At 40.0% G+C, this 21258-nt stretch overlaps 1 protein-coding gene across 1 annotated transcript in view; it reads right to left on the bottom strand.

The window, feature by feature from the left end:
* The window catches only part of LOC147023142 (nuclear factor of activated T-cells, cytoplasmic 2-like), an 88497-nt gene that overhangs the window by 40575 nt on the left and 26664 nt on the right, over nt 1-21258 (bottom strand). Inside the window, exons 6-8 of the mRNA XM_085888260.1 lie at nt 6967-7107; nt 6230-6285; nt 5971-6103 (exon numbers count right to left, since the gene is read on the bottom strand). Coding sequence (XP_085744386.1) covers nt 5971-6103; nt 6230-6285; nt 6967-7107 — 330 coding nt within the window. The remainder of the gene's footprint in view (nt 1-5970; nt 6104-6229; nt 6286-6966; nt 7108-21258) is intronic.

Genomic DNA, 21258 nt, shown 5'->3' with positions numbered 1-21258 from the left:
ATCACAATGCGGATCATACGGATGATCCGCTGTGGCGACCCTAACGGGAGCAGCTGAAGGAAGAAGAAGAAGATATATATATATATATATATATATATATATATATATATATATATATATATATACATACATACATACATACATACATACATACATACACACTAGGGGGTATGTTTACACAATGTGTTAGCATACAAACCATGCTTCCCCATTGTCTTGAGTCGCGTCGCTCACTTGCATTTGATTTTTCATTTATTTATTTTCTTTTTTTTCCATATATTTATATTTTAATTTACTGATGTTGTCTGAAATTCTGTGATTTTTCCCGGTGTATCGGCTTTGATGTCCATTGGCATGCAAAATTTCAGCTTTCTATGTCACCTGGATGGTACCGATCTGTAATATCAGTTAGTCAGTGAGTTCGAGAGTCAGTCAGTGAATCAGTGATTAGGAGCTTTATATATTAGATACTCGTGGGAGTGTGCTTACACATTGTTGAAGCATATGAATCGTGCTTCCCCATTGTGTCGGGTCGCTCACCTGCATTTGATTTTTCATTTATTTATTTTCTTTCTTTTTTTCATTTATTAATATTTTCATTTACGGATGCTTTCCGACAGTTCTGCGATTTTTTTTCCTGGTATAACAGCTTCGATATCCGTCGGCACACAAGATTACCGTGCTTCACCATTGTCTCGGGTCACTCAACTACATTTTTTTCATTCTTCAGACCGACAGGCGGAGAGTTTGAATGCTATGGTGAATGGGCGCCTTGACATCTTGATAGGTAGAATGGATGATACGTGACGTAATCTGGTGACGTAAGCCGAGGCACTTGTGAAGCACAAAGTGGCCCTTCTCGAGGGTCACGTGACCGCCCCTAGCCTGTTGTCGGATGCATGTAAGTTTGCGCGCAAGCTTATTTGAGATGAGTGCTCTGTTATTAGACTCTTGCAGTTGTGAATAATTCTTTTTTTGATGTGAGACCAGGTGTTCTTCTTTTTCTTTTGTGTTTAATGGCGTTTTCAGAGCCAAGAGGCTCTATATACGCCATGCACCTCAACTCTGGGTGTCTCCAGGAGACTGGGTGTCTCTGGGTGTCGTTTCCGAGCATGACTTTATTTAATTTCCGCACACTGTTAACAAAACACTGAACAAACTCTTAACCTGAACCGATTTCCAGAATTTCAACGGCGGAATTGAGAGTAACAGCAGTTCTAACTGCTAAAAAAAAGTGCTCATTTGGAATATAATTGAAATTCAGCATTGATCGTTTTTAAGACTGATTTTTTTTTCTATACCCGTGTATTAACCGTACCTCCAACGTTTTTCTTTTTTTTGCCGATAAAAAACGGCGGTTTATACAATGCAAAATACGGTATTATTGGTTGGTCTTGTGTGTTATTCTTTCTTTTTATTACTTACAAAATCGAAGATTTTTCAAGTACATTGGTTAGTCGATTTTTCATTCTGTCTGTCTGTCTGTCTTTTTGTCGCCTGCAGGTCACAATTTAAAACCGATCTTCACAAAGCTTCACCACATGGTAGAGTTTGTCATGAAGAAGAAGCATCTTGTTTTTGAGGTCAAAAGGTTAACATAGGCCAAAGGTCAACGACAGGTGAGGTTTCTAAAATTGTCAATTTTCATCCGATTGACTTGAAATTTGAAGAGGATTTATATTTCAGGTCAAATAATTAAACCAGCCAATTATTTTTGGGGTCAACATAGACCAAAGGTCAATCTAGGCCCAATGTCAATAATTAAGGTGGTATTTCTTAAATCCTCAATTTTCATCCAATTGACTTGAAATTTGATGAGGATTGATATTTCCAGGCAATGAATTCAACGACTAATTATTTTAGGAGGTCCAGATTGGCCAAAAGGTGAACACAGGCTGAATTTCTAAAATTGTTAATTTTCATCCAATTGACTTGAAATTTGATGAGGATTTATATTTCCAGGCAATGAATTCAACGACCAATTATTTTAGGAGGTCCTGATTGGCCAAAAGGTTAACATCGAGACCGAATTTCTAAAATTGTTAATTTTCATCCGATTCACTTGAAATTTAAAGAGGAGTTGCATATTTGGTCATTGAATTCAACCACCAATTATATTTGAGGTCAAATTTGTTTTATGGATGTCACAAGTATCATGCTATGCATGACATCTTTCTTGCTACTTGCAAAATCGAAGATTTTTCAAGTATATTGGTCAGTCAATTTTGTTATTTACGAAATCTAAAGATTTCGTAAGTATATTGATGACTTCCGTCGTGTGTTTGTGTGTTTGTTTGTGTGTGTTTGTTTGTTTGTTTGTAGGCATGATAACTCGAGAATGGAAGAAGCTACCAATGCCAAATTACACCACGTGATTCAGGAGGGTGATGGCTAGTGCCGATTAGATTTTGGTCAAAATCGGTCAAAGGTCAAGGTCACTGTGAGGTCAAATATTCGATTTTTGATGGTTTGGTACAGAATCATCGTAGAAACTTCTGGTTTGCGTTGCTACCTTCTCCAGAGACAGCTTTTATTAGACAAGGTCAGAGGTCAAGTTGACGATTTTGTAAGTACCAGTCTATGACTGCTTGTTATTCTGTTTGTCTGTCTGTTTGTCACCTACAGGTCACAATTCTAAACCGATCATCATGAAAATTTACCAAGCTGTAGAAGTAGTCTCAACTGAGAAGCCTATTGATTTTGAGGTCAAAGGTCATCTTGAGGTCAAATTTCTGAAATTGTCATTTTTAATCTGATTGATTTGAATAAGATTTGCACTTTGCATCACTGAATTGGGAAACCAACTATTTTTGAGGTCAAAAGGTCAAACTCAAGGTCAAACTTCTAAAATCATCAAATATTATTTGAAAAATTGTCAATTTTCATCCGATTGACTTGAAAGTTAAACAGCAATTGCATAGTACATTAATGAATTGGGGAACCAACTATTTTTGAGATCAAAAGGTCAAAGGTCAACTCTAGGTCAAACTTCCAAAACTATCAATTTTCAACTGAAAAATCACCAATTTATACCCTATTAACTTGAAAGTTGAATAGAATTTGCACAGTCCATCACTGAATTGGGAAAGCAACTATTGTTGAGGTCAATTCAAGGTCAAACTTCTAAAATCATCAAATTTCATCTGAAAAATTGTCAATTTTCATCTGATTAACCTGAAAATAAAGCAGCAATCGCATAGTACATCTCTGAATTTGGAAACCAACTATTTTTGAGATCAAAAGGTCAAAGGTCAACTCAAGGTCAAACTTCTAAAATCATCAATTTCAATCTGAAAAAATAATCAATTTTCATCCGATTGACCTGAACCTTAATTAAGATTGTGAATTTTAACCTTAATGAAATGGACAATTTGTTGTATCCATGGCAACTTTTGGAGAGGGGCGTGGATTTTGAAAGTATGATCTGCATGGTCTTTTTCTTATTTGTTTGTTTTTGAACAAAATATCTCAAAAAGTTGTTGGCGGATTTGGATGAAATTTTATGGAGAGCTTGGGTATGTAACAAGACCAAAATGATTAGATTTTGGTGAAGATCTGAACCCAGACCTGGATCCAAGAATTTTTAAAGTTATTTTTTCACCAAATATCATTGAGAGATGGGGTCAACAATGACATATAGTAGGATATCTCAAAAGGTTGTGGACAGATTCGGCCGAAACTTGGTGGACAGGTTGGGTATGGAACAATGGAGAATTGATTAGATTTTGGTGGAGATCCGAATCCAGATTCGAATCCTAGAATTTTTCACGTAATTCTTGACCATTGAGTGATGAGGCGAAAACATTATAAAGCACAATATCTGAAGAAGTTATGGACGGATTCGAATGAAGCTTGGTGGATGAGTTGGTTAGGTGACAAGGACTAGCAGATTACATTTTAGTTTAGGTCCAAATCCAGATCCTGCCTATCAGTGGGATACAAAACGTAAAGTAATCTGCCTGGCGGAGGTATGCACTCTTCCGCGTGCCCTTCTAGTTCTTAAAGAAATGCTTTAACATATCTGAAGAAATTTTAAATTTGCTATGTTTGAATGGTACAGTAGTTTTTATAACTGGTGATCAAACAACCTATCTCCGGATCCACCTCATCTTGAGAAAGCAGAGTTCCACGCTGGCCGTTTCTCTGACCACAATGGCCGAGATTTCCAGGGAGTACAAATAATCGCCTCTGCACACGCACCAGAAAGCACCACGCATGAGCATGGCATTCAAGATAACTTCCCTGTTGGAGAACTGCTTCCTCTTCTGTGTTAATGCCACATGCAAGCAAACCAAATCCGTCTTATTCCGGAAATCTCCCTTATCATCTGGCTTCTTAAATTAGTAACATATCATAAACTGCCGGAATTCTTTCCAATGTCACATCATACGAGTATCTGCCAAAAAGTAGAATATATTATTTTCAGGAGATTCTTGACATATTTGTTGAAAATGAGAAAATTGGCAATAATTGCAAGAATAATTCAAAATCAACAGAAATGTGTCACACAGCAGAAAGCACAGCTTTTGGAAACAACAACATTCAAATTAGGGTATAAAAAGTCAACAAAGTAGCATTGAAAAGTGTGACCCCACCAGCTTTTTCTCTTGACTAAAACCAGATTTTTAAATGTACATCGTCGAGGCTTGTGGAAGAGCTGGAATACAGAATGGACCAGGCCGCAACATAACAAATGAAACAGCAGGTGGAGAAGGGGGAACATCAACAGCACGGCGGAGGAAGAAAATAGACAGAGACGGACAAACAAGGGATGCGGGTCATGATGAGGGGTATGGGAGAATGCAAGGAGTGGACAAGATAGATACCGAAGCAAATTTTTTGGAGGGGTGGGGGGTGATTTAATGGATGTAGAAAAGATCATGGTTTTGGATGGGGTATATGAGAGATGGTGGCCATGCTTTTTAGCTCCAACTATGGTCACTTCACCGACGGGTTTAATCAAAATTCAGCACGTTGCACATCACAAACGTATTGCTTGTGTTTATTTGAGTCTCAATGAGGATGTAAAAGGAAGTGAAACATGTGAACAAAAGGATCCTTCATAACATGCAATTGTTACCTCTGCCATCAAAGGTGAATGGAGGTTATGTTTTCACCCCTGCCTGTTTGTTTGTTTGTCTGTGAGCAGGCTATCTTAAAAGGTTATGGACCGATTCGGACAAAATTTGGTGGACAGGTTGGGTGTGTGACAAGGACGAATTGATTCGACGTCGGTGAAGATCCGGATCCGAGAATTTTTAAAGTGATTTTACACCATTGAGAGGTAAGGCCAAAAACGATAATTATATCGCAAGATATGTCAAAAAGTTATGGACGAGTCATGACAAAATCCGGTAGATGAATTGGTTCGGTGACAAGAACAACCCGATTCGATTTTAGTTCAGGTCCAGATCCAGAATCCGGTCAATCAATGGGATACAAAATGTAAACTGTTCAGCCATGCTGGCAGAGGCATGCGTTCCACCGAGTGCCACTCTAGTCGTTGTTGCTGCTGTCATAGTGGCTGTGGTTGCTGTTTGTGTGCTCCTTCCATGAATTTTTATATATTCTTATATTGTTTTGAGAAGTATTACTTTAAATTATTTTGTGTGCTCCTTCAGTGTACGTCATGGTTTATTCTAAAGGGTTCCTGCTGTCATACCCTTGGAACTGCCGCATTAAATCTCCAAGTCCATTTCTTCCTCTTCCCTCCTGGAAAGACCGGCTTTTAAAACAAGCATTGTAATGATTGTGGACACAAATATTTGTTCGAAATAAATCATTTATGAGCTTTCGAACGGTACCATTATTATTATGTATGTTGTATATAATGTTTTGTAGGAAATAAAATTATTTCAAAAACAAATCGTATAGCAACTACCGGCTTTCCTGCCGTCGACCATGAAACCTTTGATGACAAGGACAAATATTATATCTAGATTCTACTAAGCAGGCAAAGTAAGCACAAACCTGCCAGTGCAGGTCGGTAGGTGAGTGTGTGCTGCTGGCTTTGCTTCTGTTTACTGTTGCACACAAACACCTGCACGCTCACCGGCTGAACGATCTGCTTTTGATAGGGCGGGATTTGCACCGTCAAACTTGTCTGAGGGAGGAAGAACAAAACAGTGACGGAAACAGTCCGGTGCAGTTTTGTAAAGGCATTAGATAACAATACAATTATAAATATACAGTTTATAATGCACATGTGTTGCAAAAAGATAGCACTTACGGGCTGATATTTTTTTCCATCAACCTCAGTTTCATGTTCCCAAATAGCACGTCCGTCTGCAATAGGAATGGATAAACATATTTGGGATTTCATCTAAAACCCATGCACAATGACAATGTGGATAGAAGAGGCAGTTCTTTTTATTCTTTTGTTTCCAAAATACTTTGAATGTGGGAACATTAATAATATACAGTACTACGTTAACTTGGTAAGCAGCAAAACGAGACAAACAATATGCAGACGATAGCTGGGTATGTTGTCTCAGGGCATGACTTTATTGAATAATAATGTTCGCCTTCGCGCAGCAAATGTGACAACTCAGTGTCTGGTAGCGATACCTTGTGTTCATCCCCCACACTTGTTATATTGCGATTTTCACTTTGCTGTGTTATGATTTTCATTTCTTTGGACTAATCAATAAACATCCGAGTGGTATTAAGTTAATGAATGATGAAGAGGTCAAAGTGCATGTCCAGAATTGGCTGTATACCCCTCGCAAAGATTTCTACTAAGATGGCAAACAGATATGACCACATTGATGGGACAACTGCTGAGCTGGGAAATACCAGCATCATCAAGTTCCTTACACAAGTTCCCCAAAATACCTTGCGGTTTCAGCAAGTACCCTGTACTTTTGATTTTCTAAAATAGTACAATATAAGGTCCACAACAACTTTGAATTATCCTCGTATCGTTTCATGGAACAAAGTGCATTTCTATGTTTGGTTGCATCTCACCAGGTCCCTTTTGTGAGAACACGACTTTTGACCCGGGCAAGAAGTTGGATCCATAGAGGATGAGACTCTCTCCACCCATCACTGAACAGGTAGTGATGCTGATTCTCTCAAGGAGTGGCAGCTCTTGAGCTGACCTCTGAGCTGTACACAGCCACAAAAGAGACACTCATGCACCGTGCAGATTGTTTTCGCTCTAAAACATAAGCCAAGGCTCATGGAAGAGGTAGTTAATGGAAGAAGAGACAATAAAAGAGAGAGAGAGAGAAACAGGTGTACAAGGGACACAGACAATAAGGGAAAGAAGGGACAGAAATAGACACTGCAAAATGAAGACAATGAAGAGCAGTAGAGCACAAAAACAAATAATGGGGCAGCCAACAAGGTAAATGCAAAGACAAAAGGTAGGGTAGGGGAAAGATCAGTGAGAATGTCATGGATCATAGACTAGCATCGGAGACAACATAAGATGGTGTTGAGTCGTCACCTAAATGGACTGGAGGAAGAAGCAAGATTACATAAAAGTCAATTTCCTGATTGTCCTTGCATTGATGGTCATGTCTTTTGCTGCCGAATGATTACAAAAAAAATTCCCCTGACAGTAAGCCGACATCTCTTCACAAGAACCATAATGAAATATGGAGCCCAAATTAATACTTGGTTGTCGGTCTGTCTTGTACCGCCTTCTTTCAGGAGTGGCCCCACCTGCACTTTTAGTTCTACAATCACCATCCTGTCGCAGTGGTCAGGACACTATGTTCTTACATTCGTTCATCCATATCAACTATTATTCTGACGCCTGTTAAACTTCCTTAACTGCGCTCGGTTTCAGGTTCCTCTTCCTTCTTGGCTTTTTTTTTGTATACATAGTCGAGACTCGTCGGAGAGCGAGAACATAGAACGGATCGGGACGTAACAGAACAAAAGTAACCATAGAAAGAGAGGGGTAAAACACACGGGGGTCAGCGGCGTTGAGGGACAAAATAGAGGGAGACTTAGACAAATAAGAGATGTGGGGAAAAATGAGGGGTTGGGGAAGACGCATGGTGTGGACAAGATGGATACAGAAGCAAACTCTCAGGAAGGAAAACCTGGAAATTTGGAAGGAGGTGGGTTTGTGGAGGGTTGAAGGTGGTAGAGAAGATCACAGCTTTGGATGGGGGGGGGGTGGTGATCTGAGATCGTGGAAACACCTCACATCATGGCCTTACAACATACTGTGGTCACGCAATGAAATATTGGTAGAAAATAGGCCGTTTCATTTACTCTGAAATTTTAAAGGAAAGCTCCACAACAACTTCAAATTCACCACATTACTGATCATGACAAACCTGAACCATTAAAAAAAGGTACACATTTCATGCAAACCTCAACAGGACGTTCAATCGATCTCTCATGGTTAAGAATCGGGTAAATATTACTCAACTTCAAGGGAAAGAAATGGAAAGCAAGAACAACTAGAACGGTTCTCAGAATGCTGAAACCGATCATTGGGATTTTAAAGAAACGATTGGAGGCAAAATTAATGATGGAAACACTTTTGGGGGAATTGTGGAGCTGAATCGTTTTGAGCCTGGTGTGAGCGATTCGGAGGAAGAAGGTGGAAGTGAAGACGGACGTGCTAAAACGATCAAAACGCCGGTCACATGCCAACTCCAGCTCGGTACGTTTTGCCTTTTGTTCAATTGATGATTTATAAGGGAGGAATTTTGTATTAATTGATTGATAAATCAGTTTATATATTACTCGAGCAGAAATACTAGTCATCGCCCGCCAGCCGACGCCGCGGACAAAATGTGCGACGAATGCTTTGTCTCACCATCACAGGCTGTCTTGTATGGTATGGGATCATCCCATTCATACTTTCCTGGGATGCCATTTGTGTCCATGCCATGTCCCACCATCGTGTGCATGAGGTGTCGATGTCCCGCCCCCATTGGAGGGGGGAGTGGTGCTATGGTGGTGAGTGGGTGTGATGTGGGGTGGTGGTGGGTCTTGTGAGGGTGATGGTTGCAGTGTGACCACTCCTCCTTTTCATAAATGCCAAGGTGAGCCAATGAAAAAGGCCAAGAATTCACAATGTTTCGGAAAAGCGATGATAATAGAAAACCTATACGCCAAGAAAAGCGAAGGAGTGGTCACACTGGATGGTTGATGGGGTATTGTGGAAGGGGGGGGGGGTATAGTGAGTATCCTGAAAGTTTTAGTGTCCTCGGTCAAATCCTCTCGGAGGAGTGGATGATGATATACATACTTTCTATTTGTGGTTCATTTGATTTGTAAAATATTGTGTTGATAATTGATTTTTTAATAGAAATTGTCCCAAATAAGGCATAAAGCCACTCGAGGTAAGGGCCTAAGGGAAGGTTAGATAAAGATAAGCATAAAGCAAAACAAAATAAAGGAAAGAGAAAAATAACAAAAAACATCCAAGACACAGGAAGTAGCAGAAGTCAGGTGGTGGTGGTCGTATGGCAGCTTAGCTGTCGGGGTAACTATCATTTCTTGAAGCGTGACTGTCGCTGATGCAGTGCCCCTCTACCAGTACACACACTGGAACTGGTACTCATTTCGCCGACCTCGGAAGGATGACAGGCTGAGTCAACCCCCTGGTGTATTAATTTAGCAGCCGACGGGGCTTGAACTCAGGACCCTAGGATCCCAAGCCGCCACCCTAACCACTGAGCCAACACCAGGCTACAAGAAGTCAGGTGAAATGCGATGGAACCTCAAAGATATAGGAAGTAGGAAATGACATTTCTCTGAAAGCTGGGTCGATCGTCGGATCATGGGAAACATGTTACAGGCAGTGAATTCCAGAGCGTGCCAGCACGAGAGATGAAACTATCTGCACAGCCTTTCTTTTGGCACTTTGGATCAGCTATAGTGCATGGGTGTGCAGAGATGAACAACTGAGTCTTGCGTCCAAACACTCATACAGGAGGAACCAAGTCAGAAAGTCCAGCAAAATATTTGCCATAAAAATATCTGTAGAACAGATTAAGAGTGGCGACTGACCTATGGTGAGAGAGTGGTTGAAGAGTTGAACCCATCTCCACACCAACCAAGTTAACTATGCATTTCTGGAGCCTATCAAGTAAAGATAAGTGGCAGGCTGGTGCTCCAGCCCAAATGTGGCAACAGTACTCCATGAGAGGTTGTATAGTTGTCTTATACAGGTACGAGACAGCATCAGGAGGTAAATACCTCTGCCCTTGAAAGAGACAACCAATTCGCTTGGAAACACTCTTAGCAATACCAGAAATGTTCTGGTCCCAATGGAGGTTGGAGGAGATGTCCAGACCGAGAAGCTGAAGCTCAGATGATTCTGTTGAGGTTGAAGACCCCATGTGCACAGAAGGGAAAGACCTGTTAACGAGTTATTTTAAAATACTATATTTTTAAGATAATGATTTTCAGGTGCTCATGTAGCAACTACCAGGCAATGGTAACAGGTGTTCGATTCACTCCTCAAATCGTCCGTGTAAATGTCCTGGTAGCTGGGTAGAGATGGTGTTACAGTTTTGAGCGCCGGCTGCTTCTTCCGCTTAATCATGGGTATGGCATCCTCTCTCAATTGTGGTGGATAACCATATGGTGTCGCCATCTCCGTTGCTTCACAACAGTGCTCTGTAAAATGTTCCAAACACAAAAGCAAACATTTTGTCGGCCCGATCCACATTCGGGTATTTTGGACAAACCTCATCCAATTTCTGACAAACTTTGGGCCTTTTGAACATTGGTGTAGCATGAAACCATCTCAGTTTGTATTACTACAACCACCAAGCACGCATTGACTTCATAAATGTGGGAAATCAAAAACCCAGCGATGTAACCCAGATACAATATGGTAGTGGGGCTCACCCTCAGGGTGTGACGTCAGGAATTAATCTGAAGAAGAAATATATTTCGAATTTTAATTGCAAATTTACCTACTTTATAATTCGGAAATCGGAAAAAGACGCATCATTTATATATTCCGTAGGACATCAAGTGATAGATTAGCGTTGGGGTGGTTTGAGCGTTTGGGTTTCCCCTGAACCAAAATCTAATCAGCCTGTACTCGTCACATACTCAACTCATTCACCAAGTTTTGTCATGACTCGTCCACAACCACAACGTTTTGAAATATCAAGCTATACTGTATATTGGTTTTGGCCCTATCTCTCAATGGTGAAGAATCACTTAGGGAACATTTTTAGCAGCGTCTCTCGTAGCGAACGCTGCTCATAGAGAGCTCGGTGTTGTTCTTCTTGTTGTGAAGACAAAACCTTAACCTCGAAGAGTCAGCTCTTGTATATACAAGATCCAGATCTCCTTAAATACTAGACACCTGTACACATCCTCACATTGACGGTTCCTTTTGAGAGCGTCTATCATGAACTTTTAAATATATTCGGACATTTGCTTTAAAGTTTCGAAAAGTTCACGTTACTATTTAAAGATTATTCCATTTATTGTATTGTAATTTCGTAAATACATTATTTATTTCGTAAATACACTATATATCGTAAATACATTATGATGGGTCTCACTATTGGCTTAATCAAGGCACGTGACAAAATATCGGAAGTTGTTGTTGTTATTTTTTATTTTTTAATTTTTTTATTTTAGCCGACAAAACCTTTAGGACGCTGCTCTTGGACACATTTGTCCTTGTTTTTTCTTCTAGTATCCAGATCTTCACCACAATGGAACAAATTCTTCCTTGTCACACACCCAACCTGTCCACCAAGTTTTGTCTGATTCTGTGCGTAACTTTTTGAGATATCCTGCTCATAGACAAACAAACAGCAAACAGCCAAGAAGGCATCAGGTGGCAGCCTTGCAGGTATGATGAAAATCATGCACATGACATCACTGTCACCTTGACCTTTGACATATAGAGTCAAAAAAAACATTGACGGCCTCACTTTTGTCCTTCGGAATCCTCTGGTAGAGTTTGACGAAGATAGCTGAAAGCGTTCGCGTGTTATTCCACTCACTGACAAACAGACAAACAAACAAACGAGACGGACCGACAGATGACAAAAATTTTCAACTTTCATCATACGAAACAGCCAGGGGTGGAAACGTAACCTCAGTCCATCCACCTTCGGTGGCAGAGGTCACAATGCACAGAAACACAACACATCCCTGTTAGCCTAATGTCAACTGTAAAACTAGCAACTGCTTTGTCGGTCAGTCTGCATCAGCTGCTTTCAATTCATGGCTTGTAATTTATTGATTTCTTATCTTTATCATGCCGGCTCATCCTTCACTGATAAAATGTACCTTGAATTGTTATGGAAAAAGTAACAGGTGGGGTAGCATAAAATCGCGTGCAATTAACAAGGCAGAGAACCTTTTTTGAGACATTCACGCCAATGCATGGAGCCTCGAAGCGAAACGTCCATACTCAAGACGAGCAATGAGCCGAAAGGACGAAGGAAGAAGGCGACATATCACTGAGGATAAAAAAACAAAGAAGTCATGGCTTTTCAGACTTCCACATTTGCAGACAGCTTTCTGTGGCTAAAAGTACAATCTCTTGCGATCATACGATTCTCTCATAATCCGAGTCGTTTTCCATTTCAAAAAAAAAAACATTTGTTATGAACATTCACACTTCGCATGCACATTTGACGTCACAGAAGGGTCGGTGGAGGACACGACCGTCTGAATTGGGTCACCGGTCGTCACGGTGATCGACTTTTTGCATTATGACCCGTGCACATATCTCAGTGCCGAGTTCTGATTCGATGGCGGTTTCTTTTATTCGTTATTTGCACTTGTATTCAAGTATGTACTTACTGGTATGACTGGATCCCTTCTGCATTTAAATAAAGTTTAAACGTTTGTGAGATAATTTCATTGTTTACCTGGATTCTGGAGTTGAGGCACCTTCCCACCAATTTGTCGCTGTCTCAGGTTTTAATGCCTTGATTTAGGAGAGTTTGTGGCTCTTTTGAGCTTTATTCATTGCAGCTGATGCTCTGGCACTGTGGTATTAAATTTGTGTTTTCAAAGTTCTATTCCTTACTTCATCGAGAGGAGTGGAGGGGCTAGTACTGATACATACAGGGTGTGTATGGGGAGTGAAGCCTGGTGTTGGCTTAGTGGCTAGAGAGGTGAGCTTGGGGTCTTAGGGTCCTGAGTTCAAGCCTCATCAGCTGCTGAATTAACGCCAGGTGGGGTTGACTCAGCCTGTCATCCTTCTGAGGTCGGCAAAATGAGTACCAGTGATCTGGTAATAAGGGCATTGCATCAGTGGTGCCCCCATACTTGGTAGCAGCGGCGATGCACCGTTGATCATAGCCAGTTGAAAGCATGAAATGCATAATAAATATGTAGCCCTTACTGGATTTCTATGTACAATATTTTTCCATAATGGTATACCTGTACAGTACTTGCAACGCTATTCATTTTATGGATTTTGTTTTCCATAGTTGTCACTCTGGTCCAACACGCACCTCACTCCGATCCTCTCCTACTCCAATACATATTTACCTTGCAGTTCCAAGACAAGAAAAGTAAAACGCTCCTAAAATAAGTGAATAATTTACATCCAGCGCAGCGATTTTTACCAAAAAATACATCCCAAGCGGTTATCAGTCAATTTAGTGTGGGTTGTTGGGTATTTCCTTCCTTTACATGTTGTTTGTTGATGTCTTTTGTTCTTATCAGTCGCATGGAGTTGTACATTCTGTGCTTTCATGTTGGAGAAATGTGCTGCAAGTATAGATTCATAACGAGGCCATGAAGAAGATCCCCTTTTCACAAATCTATATTTTGTTGTTGCAACGGAATGGCGACCGATCTAAGGTTGGTTCTCAGTCAATGAAACGTTCACGAGTCATGTAGCATATTGGGAAACTTCAAGGAGCTCGAGGGTGAAGAAGAAGAATTATTTTCCTTGTATTTCCTTGTAAATACAGCCATTGGGTGCAAGGATCCTTCATAAACAGTCGTTGACCTTGGAGACTGGTCGTACACAACCATCTCGTACACGTGAGAACCCAGCAAGAATGCCTGCTCAAAGTCATTCTGCCATTGGTCAGCACCGCCCGAACAATCCCAAATGTGCCCAGGATTATCACTTTATCAGATTATCACCAGGTTCCAGATTGAGGCACATGCACGTACTGAAGCACATTTACATGTTCTTGAAGCCACATGTATACACACACACACGAGCTCCTATTCTTTGCAAACAAAAAGGGTATGTGCAAACACTGCATCTGTTCTGACCTGGACACATCGAAAAATGGGAGGTCACGGGTTCCCTCAGTGCATCAAGGCCATGATGTGTATGTTCGTGTCACTAACAGTCCAAAGAACCAATCCCCAACTCTCTGAACAAGTAAATTGTTTCATTCTGTGTCTGCATATCCGGTATTGCGTGTGTCCTGACGAGCTGCAAGAAGAAAAGCTTTGACAATGTCCGTTCTTTTTTTCTGCTATTTCAAATTTTGTACGACCAAACGTTTATTTAAATATATATATATATATATATATATATATATATATATATATATATATATATATATATATATATATATATATACACCATACATAATAAATGTAATTTTCTGTCTATCTGTCTGTGTGTAACGCCAATCACGCCAAAACTACTGGACCAATTGTCACCAAACTTGGCACATGGACCAAGTTCGACCTCGTGGTGAACATTTGCTACCTTGGTGTTTTTTTTTTATGACCATTATTAATGATGACATAACTCAATTAAATTCTAAAGTATATTGTGCCATTTGTTGGTGTGGACTCGACATTTCCAGCTCTCATTGGTTTAAACTCGCATATTACGTCACACTTTACGCCATTACATCTTGTCTAACCCTAATCCTAGCTTCCCGCAAGTTTAGTTATTGTTATTGTGATTCCCTGAACATAATTTATGCATATTCACTATTTTGATACATAATTACCCCTAAGTTAACTTATCATCATCATCATTCTCATCTATCCTCTTGCATACTCTCCAGTGGCCCATAAAGCTGCAATGCATACTCTCCAGTCTGCCCTGTTTCTGGCTATTGGCCTGGCTTCATCTCATGATCTCTATCCTATCTCCTTTCTTTCTTTTTTTCCACTGTTCTCCTCCAGGTTATTCTTGGACGTCCCAGTTTCCTTCTTCCTTCGGGCTTCCATGACACTGTTGTCATACAATTGTTGTCTTTCATTCTCAGAACGTGCCCAATCCATTTCCATCTCCTGGTCTTCACTTGATCACTGATCTTCATTACATTGGTCCTTTTGAGTAATTCTTCGTTTGATACGATGTATGGCCATCTGATTTTTAATACCCTATGCAGACATTCGAACATAAATACGTCAAGTTTCCGATTGTCTCCTTCGTTTATCTTCCAAGCCACAGATCCATATTATAGCACTGATTTGACAAGTGAGTTAAACAATCTTAATTTGGTTTTCAATGTATAAATGCTTGAGTTCCATAATTGCTTGAGTTTCATGAAGGATACCATAGCGTGACAAATCCTGTTCCTAATATCTTCTTCCCCCTCCTCCTTGTTTGTTGACGATAGCTGTTTGACCTCCTTCATTTCGATGCTGGTCTCCAATTTGAATTCTGTTGTTGCTTTTACGATTTATCCTCAAAACCTCTGTTTTCTTCTTGTTTATTTTGAGCCCGGTTTTTGATACAAATCGATTCATTTTTGTTACTTTAGTTTGCATATGTTGGTGGCTTGATGACAAAAGGGCAATGTCGTCAGCAAAGTCCAAGTCCTCAAGTTTGGTTGTAACACTCCACCTAATCCCTGTGTTGTTACCCTCTGTTGTCTTCCTCATTATCCAGTCGATGACTGGACAAAAGCGGATAAAACAAAAAGATAAAACCAGACATCACATCTGTTTTTAGCATGAACCACCGATTCCTCTCCCTCCTCTAGCACTGCACATTCACTATCCTCGTATAAGATCTGCACCATTCTGATTATTTTGCTCGGGATTCCACAACTAGCCATGACCTTCCAAAGGCTTTCTCGTGGCACAGAGTCAAAGGCTTTTTCAAATTACTTTTTTTCTGATTTAACTTACCAAAAGTAAATATGAGGGAACGTTTTAACAAGTGGGGAGAGCGAACACGAGTACAGTACTGTACTTCAGCAAGCGAATCTGTACAACACACTTATTAATGTTTGCATGCGTTCATAGTGCAAACAACTCAAGGTTGTGATGCATCAATTATATTAAAGGAATTACAGTAAGAAGGGCTGGACTTACCGAAAGTTCAGGTTAGTTATGTTCATTTGTAGTTATGTTCTTTTCAAGAGTTTCCTTTACGTATGGAGTAATCGTAATCGGCAATTAATTTTGACTGTAAACTACTGGGGTGTTTGCGTTCGGGTGGAAAGGCTCTTTGACTGGAATTTGAGCCCTGTTTACCTCCCCTTCGGGATTGTGGAGTGTGGAGGTCAATGGTTGTTGATCTGGTCCAACCACGCTACCTTCCTTACCTCCCCGGCCCAGCCACTGCCCCCAACCGCACATTGGCGCTTCTCCTGCCCCCCGTGTAGTGAAAGGATGGCTTTGTAATGGGTTCCTGGGGCAACTTGGTTTTCTTGGGATTGATGCTACTTCTAAGTTCAGAGTTGTAAATTTTGTCTGCAGTTTCATCTACTCAGCCTATGATATGAGTTTTTTTTTGTGAAAGACCATCAACAATATATATATATATATATATATATATATATATATATATATATATATATATATATATATATATTGATGGACTTTTACAAAAAAAAAAAAAAGAGTAAAAGTAATGTTGAGCATCTATAGTTCTTCATTTTGGATAGTCATGGCCCTTTGTGAAGAGTAACGTCATCAGCATATATTCAATGTTCAATATTCAAAATCAAAGGCAAGGCATCAATTATAGTAGAGCATTGCTTGCTCACGCTTGAGTTATCTGGTACTGAGTACTATAACCGACAAAATGAGGGTTAGTTGAAGCTGTTTCAAATATAATGCTGTCAGGTGGCATTGTATCCTACAGTATACTTAATCCCAAAATATCTTTCAAATCGGATGCCCATCCTACTTATGGATAGTAAAGCAGGTTCTCTCTGCCCCATTCATAAAATAGATATTTGTGCAAATATCCTGGACAAATCCAAAACTTACTGGTTGAGCATCTATAGTTTTTTCAATTTTGCTAAGTATGACCCTTCTCTCTTATTCCATACCTGCTGTAGTAATTCCTTAAGATATCATGAATGGTGAGCCTTCAATGATGGATGACATCAGGTCTGATCAAATCACAATACACAATGAACAGAGCAACTCGGCACAATGCATACAAACAAACTTGTCTTTTTATCCACACATAAATTAGCTTTTGCTGTTTGTATCAAAAGCCAGTCTTAATGAGCTCAAAACAAAATAGAAGCATATTTGTTGCTTTGTATGAGAAAAGTTTTCCTAATAAACCTGTCAAAACCCAATGAGGGTTTGCAAAACGCAACACGTCCCACAAGCAATGACCAAATTTGGTCTTTATAAAAATCCTTATGGTTAATCAGGCATACATTTAAGATACGAGTCACTGCTTTCTTTATCTTTACACACCCAAGTGTAGCACCCCTTCACCGGTTCCTGTTTCAGCACAAGGAACTGTACAAACTGTCTTGCTTTTACACAAAACCATTTGCCGTCCAGCTTTGCGGCACTCTTTCAGCAGCTAGCTTCTGCATTCAACGTCTTAGTTAAAGTTTGTTGCAATCTGTTTCTTCTATTTAGCCTCTTTTAATCCACAATTTTATCGTCTATGGAATCATCGCACTCAGTACATACAGTCACATTCTCCTCTATTAAATTATTCAAGATGGTGGTGCATTTTCTTCTAACAACAAACACCAACAACAAATAAATGGATCAAAAATCTCAACAGTAAATGATAACGGAAGTGATTAGAACTTCCCATACACCAGGAGGTGAGTGATGTCAATGAATGATGTGATGTCATACACATCAATGAATGAAGTCTGGGTTGATGTATAATTACATTCGGTTACTTCTTAAATGAAATTTGCACCCAGTGAAAAATTTAAACAGCAGGAAAATATGCTATATGATGTGCTATTAAGTATTAACAGCATATTTCTTTCTAAACAATGGAGGAGCCGTATCTAAAACCAAGTTTAAATTTTAAACACAAGTTACACGAGAAGGGTGACTTCCCATAATCATTCAGTTTGACCTGTAAAAAAAAGTATTGCAGGAAAAGGAAAATGGCTAGCTTGCTCTTCAATGAGCCTCTACTTTGTATAGAAAAAAAATAAACAAGAAAAATAGCAATCAGAGATTCCAGACCCTCACCAGGACTTTTGTGTGGTGTAGTTTGTGTGGTGTAGTTTGTGTGGTGTGTTGTGTACTGGTGTGCTACGTAATTAATAAGAGACATAACTAGAACTTCCACTTTATAACTGCTGGCAGTGATGACCGGGTACCAAGACGTCCCGCTTTGATGCAATTCCGCTTTGATTGGACACCTGACCCTGACCTATGAACGTTTATTATTATTCAATTTAATTTAGAATGGGATTAAAATTAATTCAATTAAAATCAAAAGGAAGACCAAATAAGTACAGTCCTGCATTGGAGTAATCAGAAGGAACCAAAACAAGCAAAAAGCAAAGATGAAGTCATCAGGAGGAACCTGGATAGGATTCACATTTTAGCTGCTACTCCTCCACCCTCAAACCCATGCAGGCACAACCAAGTGAGCCTTATTCAAAATAAAGAAAAAAAAAAGAACCTCGATCAAAAAAGTTAAATAATTCTGCCTGCTAGACCATGCGTCCGATCAGATTGAAATTTAAAACATGTATTCCCCAATCACTACTATATCATAATTGTGAAGTTTCACGTCGACTGATTAAGCGGTTCAAGAGAAAGAATTTTTAAAGATTTTTTGCTCAATCCAATATGGCTGCCAGACCATGACACCATGTGACTTATCAGTTATTTGTGAATACCCTGATATCCCCAAAGCTTGTGGAACATTGGTGTGAAGTTTCCCTTCGATCTGTCCAGCCATTCTGGAGAATAATTTTTTTATTAGTTTTAGGGTAAATCCAATCTGGCTGCCAAATCATGTGACTTATGACATCATATGTGTGAATCTTTTGTTCCTCATGGTTAGGCGATCATATGTGTAAAGTTTCGCCTCGATCTGTTCAGCCATTTCAGAGATTTTTGAAGCTTAAAAAAAAAACAAAAAAAGAAACAATGCGGCTGCCAAATCACATGACCGATGACATCATCAAATTTTTTTTCTGTGGACCATTTTCCACCTAGATGACCCTCAAAAATTTTCATACTGATTGGATGTAGCATTCTACATATGCAATTATGATGTCATAATGAAGGCAACTATGATGTCATGAAAAAAAAAATCACATTTATTCCCCATGAGGAGTACTTGCCTTGTGCCAAGTTTCAATTTTTTCCGTGGTGCGGTTTCAGAGATACAGAGGTCCAATTTTTCCCATTTTTCCAACATGGCTGCCACACCACGTGACCTATGATGTCGTAATTATCAATAAAACATTCTACATGAGTAGTCGCTCCTTTGGTGAAAATTTCATCAATCCAACAAGCGGTTGCAGAGAAAAACACGAAAGTTATGTGCGGACAAACAAACAAAGACAGACAAACAAAGAAACAAACAAGCAAACAGACCCAAATGCAATACTCTCTCCTTCGGCGAGGGGAAAAATGAAAAGTTTATTGAGCCAAGCCTTGAAATGATGAAGGTTGTAGATAGTTGGGAAAGTAGAACTAGGCAGTTAATTCCAGATTTTAGTGGTACGAGGAAAAAAAAAAAAGGAATGCACGTAGATCAGTTTGGCATGTATACAGATACACAGTAAGGATGGCTCGCCAAAGCCAGGCGACTGGAGTGAGGACATATTAGGGTGGAGAACCTGTGGCTGATAATTCTGTAGAACAATAGCCTTGATAGTAATAGTAACAACGGGCTCGAGAAGAAACTGCTCCACTGAAGGTTGGGGGCCGAAGGCTGATAGTATGTGAGCTTTATCCACAACACAAATTGCCTTAAACTGCACTCGATCAAGGAAACACAGCAGAGATGGAAGAGCTCCACCCCATTTGTGTGAACAGCATTCCATAAGGGGGCAAACTTGAGATTTATAGAGTCAACGGTTGAGAATGTACTTCTGGGCTCAGAAAGATATCCCAGTTTATAAGAGATTTCTGGCAACAGTTGCAACACGGGGCTTTCAGGAAGTTGAACTATAACTACCTGGGCTCAGAAAGATATCCCAATTTATGGGAAGATTTCTGACAACAGTTGCAACACGGGGCTTTCAGGAAGGAGGTGGCTGTTGAAATGTGATTTGCATTCAATGGCAGGGAAGAAGATAACCGAGACTTGAAGTTGACATTTGTGGAGAGTAAAGTCATTGGCATTGGAGTGAATGCGGGTGATCATTGATAAGGGGAAACATTATGGGTGAGATTACTGACAGGGTGCTACTTTGTAGTTGTTTCCATAACATTAGAAAGAGTGCAAATGAAGGCAACCAGGTGGTATTTCAATCGATTAGGGTTAGATTTAGCACATGATTTAGGCACGGAGAATACATGTGCTTGCTTCCAAGGTGTGGGAAACATTTCTGTGGAGTTGGAAAGTTTCTATGGCTGAGTAAGAACAGGAGTCCGTTTATGGGTTTACTTCTTCAAGACAATGGCTGGGATGCCAAAAGAACCATTTGCTTTTCTTTTCCCTTGCGGTTCAAGTTAAGAATGGTTTGTTGGATTTTCCTCATTGTAACATACACTGGAGTCATGATCAACGTTGGGTGGAATCTTTACAGAGACTGTTGAGAGTGGAGTTGGAGGTAAAAATAGTGGCAAAGTTGGCTGCATAGGATTTTGGATTAGATGCCTGGTGTTGGCTTAAGGGTTAGGGTGGTGGGCTTGGGATCCTAGGATCCTGAGGGTTGGCTTAAGGATTAGGGTAGTGGGCTTGGGATCTTAGGATCCTGAGTTCAAATCCCACTTGGCTGTTGAATTAACACCAGGTGGAGTTGACTGCCTGTCATCCTTCCAATTTCGGCAAAATGACCATACTTATGGGGACCATACTTGTGTAGAACGTTGGTGCTGCGTTAGAAGTCTCCTTGGCTATTTGGCGCAATCCTGGATGGGTCGCGACTCCGACACAGTATACCAGCAAGCTGACACTCATTTTTCTGACCTCGGAAGGATGACAGGAAGAGTGAGCCCTACCTGGTATTAATT

This window comes from Eptatretus burgeri, chromosome 7 (genome assembly GCF_056783735.1).
Source record: "Eptatretus burgeri isolate ZD-2024b chromosome 7, Ebu_testis_v1, whole genome shotgun sequence".
In the NCBI taxonomy this organism is placed as follows: Eukaryota; Metazoa; Chordata; class Myxini; order Myxiniformes; family Myxinidae; genus Eptatretus; species Eptatretus burgeri.
The sequence above is the reverse complement of the archived record's forward strand: the minus strand, read 5'-3'. Positions and strand labels throughout refer to the sequence as shown.